General features: G+C 46.1%; 1 protein-coding gene across 1 annotated transcript; it reads left to right on the top strand.

The window, feature by feature from the left end:
- The first annotated feature begins 970 nt into the window (after nt 1-970).
- On the top strand, nt 971-8617 carry LOC309486920 (uncharacterized protein). The gene is made up of 3 exons (XM_082154390.1): nt 971-1252; nt 1802-7901; nt 8441-8617. The coding sequence occupies exon 2, from the start codon at nt 2032-2034 to the stop codon at nt 7564-7566; it is 5535 nt and encodes a 1844-aa protein (XP_082010516.1). The 5' UTR covers nt 971-1252; nt 1802-2031; the 3' UTR covers nt 7567-7901; nt 8441-8617.
- The last annotated feature ends 565 nt before the right edge of the window (nt 8618-9182 follow it).

Below are 9182 nucleotides of genomic sequence, written 5' to 3' on the forward strand. Positions count from 1 at the left end.
TATGAAGAGTGTTTGGGTATAATATGTCACAGTTGACTGTATTTTGCTCTCCTCACTTACATAAATGAACTATAGTGTCCTGATCACACTAGTGAAACAATAAATACACCAAAAATCTGGTGTCTGAATAATTATTGGTTTGACTGTGTGTTATTTTGAAAAATCCTCTCTGCAAAGTCATGAAAATTCTCATACAAGTCACAGATAAACATGAAATAAAGTTATGCACACACACATGAGCAGTGTTTGACGTCAGCTGAGGACGTCTGCTCGATTCTGCTTTAAAGTTAAAACCGAACATCATTCAGATCTTCAGTTAACATGAGGAACAGAAGTACAGGGGAAGAGTCCTGATAGTCACTGGGTTGTTGGTTTTGTCATCCTGCTGGTGTAATGTGTTTAATCACTGCTAGGACTGGCTGATATAAAGATATCATGGCGATGATATAAAGTGTGAATTGATTTAACTTTTTCTGTTTATATATCGCGGTATGGAAATATAGCCATGCAGATTTGAGTAGGCAGGAGTTATTGACATATTACAGTGATAAAGAAACTTTAGTAATAAAGTGCTTGATGTTAAAAAGAGATATTAAAAGTGCAATATGCCGTGAAATTGAACAGTATTCGCACACTAACAGGCAGATTTCTGTGTGCAGTTCAAACACACTCAAACATATGTCCAAATCTGAGTACTAACAGTGGGTTTATGTCTGGAGTGAAGGTGAACTGTTGTGTGTGTGTGTGTGTGTGTGTGTGTGTGTGTGTGTGTGTGTGTGTGTGTGTGTGTGTGTGTGTGTGTGTGTGTGTGTGTGTGTGTGTGTGTGTGTGTGTGTGTGTGTCAGTATACTGAGGATATTAAAGTGACAGAAACCTAAAACACTGTCTGACATTAATGTTCATCAAACAGCAGAAACAGAGAAAATCACTCACTGCTCATGTAGCTTTAATACATATCAGTGTGTGTTAATAAGGTTCTGACTTTATCTTGTGTTTGTGTTATTATAAGTTATTATCTGGTTTACTGTAGTGTCACTTTCTATTTTACATGTGCCCAGCAACAGTTAGGCCAATCAGCAATCCCCCTTTTTTTTCTCCACCAATCAGACAGTCTCCACTAGCGCAACCCCGAACTGTTGTCAGTATGCATGTAACTTTCATCGGAGACACTCGCTCCATTCCCGATCCGATATACAGTATCTAGGGGGAAATATCTTTATTCTTCAGTTCTGCTTCATGCGTCCATGAGAATGTGAGTCTATGTAAATATTGTTGTCTGTTCCTTGCTTAGATTAATGTTGTATGTTACGATTCCTTACACTTTACTCTGCCTATTGATGTGTGCTTTCCTGGAGCTAAATAACCAAACCAGATTTAGGCTATATGATAGTTTCATACTTTCTCATATCTTTGATGGTGTTTTTAGAGTGATTTCACCGTGTTTTTGGCTGTGCGCATCATAGGCTTTAACTCTGATCACGTGACACCAGCATGCGCTCTCTGCATGTTTTCGGATGTGGCGGCGATTTAACCCCTTCTTAGCCAAATGTTATAGCGCTGAGTTTTGGTAGTTTCCAGCCAACCAGGCAGTTTAATAATTTATGTCTGTGCAATTTAAGACAGTATTATATGTACCAGTTGTATAGTATTTTGCACTTTTGAGATATATTGTTTATTGTTATATTATATTCATTGTAGTGATTTAGACATCTTCCTTTTCATACCTCAATTGCATTTATTGTTACAATTGTGTATGCATACTTATTATTCATGAGTCTATTTTATTTCTGTTTTATTTTAGAAACCATGAACAAAACTCACATCGTCTATGTCAAACTGTTTCATTAAAGAGTGGCATGAGAGTGTAAAATTCGTCCTCATTATTGTTCTGACCGGACAACCTGGGGAGATTGAGGATTTTGTATCAACCCTAAGTACAGTCCTTCTCAGAGGTCACAAGTTTGGGTCTCCTTCCCGACACCTCTTTTATATGGTCCTTCGAGCCGGATCTTCAGTTTCCTCAGCTCTACAATGGATCACACTCGTCCGCGCCGTGATATCCGTCGGCCTCGCTACCTCGATGACTTCCTGGTGAATATCCCGCCACGTCGTCCTTCTTCTCTCACACTCCATGGCCACTCCAACGAGGGAGCAGCTTTTCAACCTCCTGCTCCAGTCATCACTCCAGATCCAGCTGGACCTGCGCCTCAGAACCTCAGCTCCGAAGCAGTCATGTCAGCTTTGCAGGAGATGAAAGAGGAGAACAACCAGCTCAGGCGAGAGATGCAAAGCCTCTTCAATTCTCTCTCCCTGAGAACAGCGCCTCAGCCTCAATACCTCGATCCAAGGCATTCTGTTCAGTTTGAGGACAGCGCCACCTCATATATGCCTTATCATCTTCCTGAGAGAACATCAAGGCTGCATCCTGAGAGAACATCCACTCCTAATCGCAATCTTCAAGCAGTAGTAGATGATCTTCCGCCTTGGCCTGACGCTGTACCAATTCCTCCCTGGAGCGAGCCTCTACCTCCTCCACCTCCAGCTGACGTGCCGCTACTTCCTCCGCCGCCTCCGGTGTCATATTTACCTTCATATGAGGCAGGGATTCAGTCCACTCCAGTGTATGTAGAGCCGTATACTCTCCCACACAATACATACTCTGTGGAGACGACATACAGAGGGCCAAAGCCGGACATTCCATGTTTCACACATGATGATCCACGCCAATATGCCCGCCTCAAGATAGCGCTTGACAACCTCTTGCCCAGAGATGCAACTGAGCGGTTCAAATACCAAATACTAGTTGATCACCTCAAGTTCGAAGACGCGCTCCTCATTGCAGACTCCTACAGTAATAGTCCAACTCCCTACTCAAAGACAATGGCCTCACTGACTGAAATGTATGGGCAACCTCACAAACTAGCCCTGCAGCGCATCAATGAAGTCCTGGCCGAGCCTCCAATCAGAAGTGGGGATAGTCGAAGTTTTCGCCTCTTCGGCCTCAAAGTCAGAGCTCTGGTCGGTATGTTAGATCAACTAGGCAAGGAGGGCAAGACTGAGCTGGATTGCGGGTCACACACTTCACGACTTCTGTCCAAGTTGCCGCATGAACTCAGAGCACAATTCAAGCGTTACATAGACCCCATCCGCACTCCGATACCTACCTTGGTGCACTTCTCTAATTGGCTTGAATACGAGGTCCGTGTTCAGGATGAGGATTATCAACCTTACCATTCACGGTCTCCACGAGACGAACACCAGAAGGGCTTCAAGCCCAAGTTGCAGAAGTCCAGAGCACGCCCTACTACAGTTTTGCTCGGCTCTGATCCTTCTCCTAAGTCACCTGAGTCTTCGTCACAAGTTCGATCTCACGTCAGCACTAAACTTGAGAAACCTAAGAAGTATTGCCCCTTTTGTGATGACATTCAACATTACTTCAATCAGTGTCCAGAGTTTAAGAAGTTTTCCACTGATCAGAGAGCGTCATGGATCAAAACTGGCAAGCGCTGCTGGAGATGTGGCAGAAATCACCTTGCTGCTCAATGCTATCTCAAGGCTAAGTGCCAGCAGTGTAATCAGACACACCTTGATATACTGCATGAGGTCAACACTCCCGCGACCAAATCAGCCCATCCAACCGCAGCGACTGGACAACCAGCTACCTACTACCTCGATCCAGACCTTAGGAGTAGCTGTGTATTGCTGAAGATGGTCAAAGTTCTTCTCCACAATGGCAAACATAGACTAGAGACTTATGCCATCCTCGACGATGGCTCTGAACGCACCATCTTGCTTCACAGTGCCGCTCAAAAGCTACACCTCAAGGGACAGAGTGAGGACCTGGCGCTCAGAACTATCCGTCAAGAGGTGAAGACTGTTTCAGGAAAGTCAGTGTCATTCTCCATATCCTCATCTGCCCATCCTCGGAAACAATTTCGCATCCACAAAGCCTTCACTGCGGCAGAGCTTGGCCTTTCCCAGCATTCTCATCCTGTCGAGGCCCTACAGAAAACATATCGTCATCTCAGAGGCCTCCCGCTACATTCAATCAGCCAAGCGCAGCCACTTCTCCTCATTGGTTCAGACTACCCCCATCTTCTCTCTCCAGTTGAGCCTGTGCACCTAGGTCCACCAGGGGGCCCCGCAGCATTGAAAACTCGTCTCGGTTGGACTCTGCAAGGTCCTGCCAAAGTCCTGCTGCACCAGACCTCCACCCCCCAGTGTCTCCTTATTAACACTCCCACTTCCTCTACTGACCTTCTCAGTCACGTGTCCAGATTATGGGAGATGGACATTCTTCCCTATCGTAGCGAAAAGCACATCACCAGGTCAAAACAGGATAAGGCGGCCATCAAACTGCTGGAGGAGAAGACAGTCAGAGTTAACATTGACAACGTGCAGAGATATGCCACCCCACTGCTCTGGAAGGAAGGTCTTCCTCCTCTCAGTGCCCCAAAGGAAGCTGTCCTGAGTCACCTACGAGGCACAGAGAGTCGTCTCGCCAAAGACCCAGTCAAGGCTGCATCATACAGCCAAGAAATCAATAAACTGGTGGATTCGGGTTACATCAAGAAGCTCACATCACCTGAGGACCAGAGCAGGCAATCATGGTATATCCCACATCACATGGTCCATCACAATGGCAAAGACCGCATCGTATTCAACTGCTCATTCACCTTCCAAAACACCAGCCTGAATGAACATCTACTTCCAGGGCCAACCCTAGGTTCCAGTCTCCTCGGTGTCCTGCTCCGTTTCAGGCAATATCCCACTGCGGTGAGCAGCGACATTAAGGGGATGTTTCATCAGGTCCGCCTCCTGTCTGAGGATCAGCCCTTCCTCCGCTTCCTCTGGAGGGACATGAACCGCAGCAACAAGCCTGACATCTACCAGTGGCAAGTGCTCCCTTTCGGCACCACCTGCAGTCCCTGCTGCGCGACCTTTGCCCTCCAAAAGCACATCATTGATCACAGCAACCTTGATGAAGATACTCGTCTTTCAATGGAGAACTGTTTTTATGTAGACAATCTTCTTCAAAGCTTCCCATCCATCTCAGAAGCAAAGCAGCTCATCCGCAAACTTCAGACTCTGCTCCAATCAGGTGGCTTTGAGCTCCGTCAATGGGCCACCAACGTTCCAGACATCATCAGTCATCTGCCACCTGAACTCAAATCCGAGAGCAGAGATCTGTGGCTATCAATGGAGGGTGCAGATCCCCCAGAACGGACTCTCGGGCTGCACTGGCACTGCAGAACAGATACTCTCACCTATCGCCTTCGCCACACAAAGCAACCTGAGCCCACAATGCGCAACATTTACCGAGTCCTAGCTCAACAATATGACCCTCTAGGGCTGCTCATTCCCTACACTACTCGGGCCAAAATCCTGGTGCAGAGCCTCTGGGGAAAGAAACGGGACTGGGACGATCCTCATCTTCCCGAGGATCTGCTCCAGCTGTGGCAGGCGTGGGTGAGTGAACTTCCATTACTTCCTAACGTAACTGTTAATCGTTGTTATGTCCACTCAGACACCGACCTCCCAGCGGCCTCCCAGAGCATCCACATTTTCTCAGATGCTTCAGAGAGGGCCTATGGATCGGTCGCCTACCTGCGTACTGTCAGCGCCGATGATGATGTCCAGGTAGCGTTCCTAGCGGCCCGTTCCCGTGTTGCTCCAGTCCGCCAGCAGTCCATCCCGAGGCTGGAACTCTGCGCTGCCCACCTCGGAGCCCAGCTTGGTGCAGTCCTGAAACGAGAGCTCACAGTCTCCATCTCCTCCGTCACCTACTGGACCGACTCCACCACCGTGTTGGCTTGGTTGCTGTCTCCTTCCTGCCGCTATAAGGTGTTCGTCGGTGCCAGAGTTGCGGATATCCAGGAATTAACTGAGAGCAGCTCATGGCGCTATGTCCACTCCAGTGAGAATCCTGCTGACGATATAACTCGTGGACTGACCCTCTCACAGATCCAGAGTCACAGCCGCTGGAGATCTGGACCTGCCTTCCTTCATGAAAATGAGTCAACCTGGTCTTCCTGTCCAGACATTACATGCCCTGATGATTCAGCAGAGCTGCGCAAAGCCAAGTTTTGTGGCGTCATCTCTACTTCCCCTCATCCACCTTTACCTGACACTAGCCAGTTTAACAGCTTCCAAGAGCTACTGGAAGCCACAGTTCGAGCATGTCACGGGGCGGCCACAGCTGAGTCTTTCAGACAAGCTGAACTCTCTCTCTTCAGACAAGTGCAAAGTGACTGTTTTCCAGAGGAGTTTGCTCTCATCTCCTCCGAAAAGCCCATTCCATCCAGCAGTAGGCTTATCACTTTGGCCCCAGAATACGACCCAGAGACTCAGTTAATCCGTGTCGGGGGCCGACTAAGACACTGTGAATCCCTCAGCTCAGGCACTTTGCATCCCTTTGTCTTAGACCCTCATCATCCCATCACTAAGTTGATCATTGCTGATTACGACAGCAAGCTTGCACATCCAGGCCCTGAAAGAGTCTTCGCTGAGCTACGCAGAAGGTTCTGGATCTTGCGAGGTAGAGAGGCTGTCCGCAAGCAGCAACACCACTGTCCAGAGTGCCGCAAGTGGCGCAGCCAACCCATTATTCCCAAAATGGCCGACCTCCCGCCTTCCAGTCTAAGGTTACACCATCCAGCTTTCTACTCAACTGGCATGGACTGTTTTGGTCCTTTCCTCATTAAAATAGGGAGGCGCAATGAGAAGCGATGGGGCATAATATTCAAATGCCTCACCACACATGCAGTGTACCTAGATCTGCTGGCCAGTATGGACACTGACTCGTTCCTCATGAGTCTACGCCGTTTCATCTCTAGACGGGGAAAACCTCACGAATTGCTGTCCGATCAAGGTACAAACTTTAAAGGTGGCAGCTCAGAACTTCAAGAGGCCTTCAACTCCCTTGCCCCCGCTCTGCAGTCACAACTCGCTAGCCAGCAAATCCATTTCCGCTTCAACCCACCTAGTGCCCCTCATTTTGGGGGTTCCTGGGAGCGAGAAATCCGCACCATCAAGTCAGCGCTGCATGCAATACTGGGATCACAAACGGTCACCGAGGAGGTCCTCAGAACCATCCTTACTGAAGTGGAGAGCATTGTCAACTCCAAACCGCTTGGTTACACTTCTTCTGATGTGGCAGACCCAGATCCAATCACTCCAAATGTGCTGCTGATGGGGCGGCTGGACCCATCTACTCCGCAGGTTGTTTACTCAGGTACAGAGCTCCTCAGTCGCCGCAGATGGCGACACTGCCAGGTCTTAGCGGATCAGTTTTGGATCCATTTTATCAGGAACTACTTACCATCTCTCCAGAGCCGCTCCAAATGGCAACAAGACCAAGAGGACATCCGTATTGATGACATTGTTCTTGTTGTTGACCAGCAGCTTCCGCGTGCCTTGTGGCTTGTTGGCAAAGTCACAGACGTTTTCCCTGGAGCTGATGGCAGGATTCGTATTGCTCAGATTCAGATCAAAGACAAATCCTACACCAGACCTGTCGCCAAGCTCATCAAGCTGCCTGCACTTCCTCGAGACATTCCTGACTGACTCGTGTTCAACTTTGCTGCCCAAAGTTGGGGGCGGCTGTTAATAAGGTTCTGACTTTATCTTGTGTTTGTGTTATTATAAGTTATTATCTGGTTTACTGTAGTGTCACTTTCTATTTTACATGTGCCCAGCAACAGTTAGGCCAATCAGCAATCCCCCTTTTTTTTCTCCACCAATCAGACAGTCTCCACTAGCGCAACCCCGAACTGTTGTCAGTATGCATGTAACTTTCATCGGAGACACTCGCTCCATTCCCGATCCGATATACAGTATCTAGGGGGAAATATCTTTATTCTTCAGTTCTGCTTCATGCGTCCATGAGAATGTGAGTCTATGTAAATATTGTTGTCTGTTCCTTGCTTAGATTAATGTTGTATGTTACGATTCCTTACACTTTACTCTGCCTATTGATGTGTGCTTTCCTGGAGCTAAATAACCAAACCAGATTTAGGCTATATGATAGTTTCATACTTTCTCATATCTTTGATGGTGTTTTTAGAGTGATTTCACCGTGTTTTTGGCTGTGCGCATCATAGGCTTTAACTCTGATCACGTGACACCAGCATGCGCTCTCTGCATGTTTTCGGATGTGGCGGCGATTTAACCCCTTCTTAGCCAAATGTTATAGCGCTGAGTTTTGGTAGTTTCCAGCCAACCAGGCAGTTTAATAATTTATGTCTGTGCAATTTAAGACAGTATTATATGTACCAGTTGTATAGTATTTTGCACTTTTGAGATATATTGTTTATTGTTATATTATATTCATTGTAGTGATTTAGACATCTTCCTTTTCATACCTCAATTGCATTTATTGTTACAATTGTGTATGCATACTTATTATTCATGAGTCTATTTTATTTCTGTTTTATTTTAGAAACCATGAACAAAACTCACATCGTCTATGTCAAACTGTTTCATTAAAGAGTGGCATGAGAGTGTAAAATTCGTCCTCATTATTGTTCTGACCGGACAACCTGGGGAGATTGAGGATTTTGTATCAACCCTAAGTACAGTCCTTCTCAGAGGTCACAAGTTTGGGTCTCCTTCCCGACACCTCTTTTATAGTGTGTATTTTAAAAAGAACAGCATTCATTTCATTTTAATTTGTATTCATTTATATTTATTTGTCCTATTGTTTGTCATTTGTTTGTTTGTTCTTACTGACTGTTGTCTTCACTGAATGGACTTTCACCTCACATGTATTTTGTGTTTTTTCAAAATGCTAAATCCTGCATTTAAATACATTTTGATTTTGTTTTGATACTGATGAATCAGAATTTTCTCTTATGTTTAATCATTTGCCTGTGTTTTATTATAAGTGATACTCAATATCAGTAAGTGATTGACTTAGGGTGAACTTTTGATCTTGCTGTTTAGATGAGGACAAGAGTCTCTCAGACCACGAATGCTGGAATGTCTCAGAATAAAGTGCTAAACGGATGTTAGCTGAACTTCAGCAGTGACGGCTAACACCTCAGAGTGTCGAACACGAACACTAGCTGTGTGTGTCGGTGTCTTGTGTGTCTGCTCCGATGTGATATACTATTAAAGAGGAACTTAGCTCTGTTCCGATAAGCAACTGTATAATATTTCTATAATAATATAATATTTATAAT

This window comes from Leuciscus leuciscus, assembly GCF_965113295.1.
Source record: "Leuciscus leuciscus genome assembly, chromosome: 22".
Taxonomy (NCBI): domain Eukaryota; kingdom Metazoa; phylum Chordata; class Actinopteri; order Cypriniformes; family Leuciscidae; genus Leuciscus; species Leuciscus leuciscus.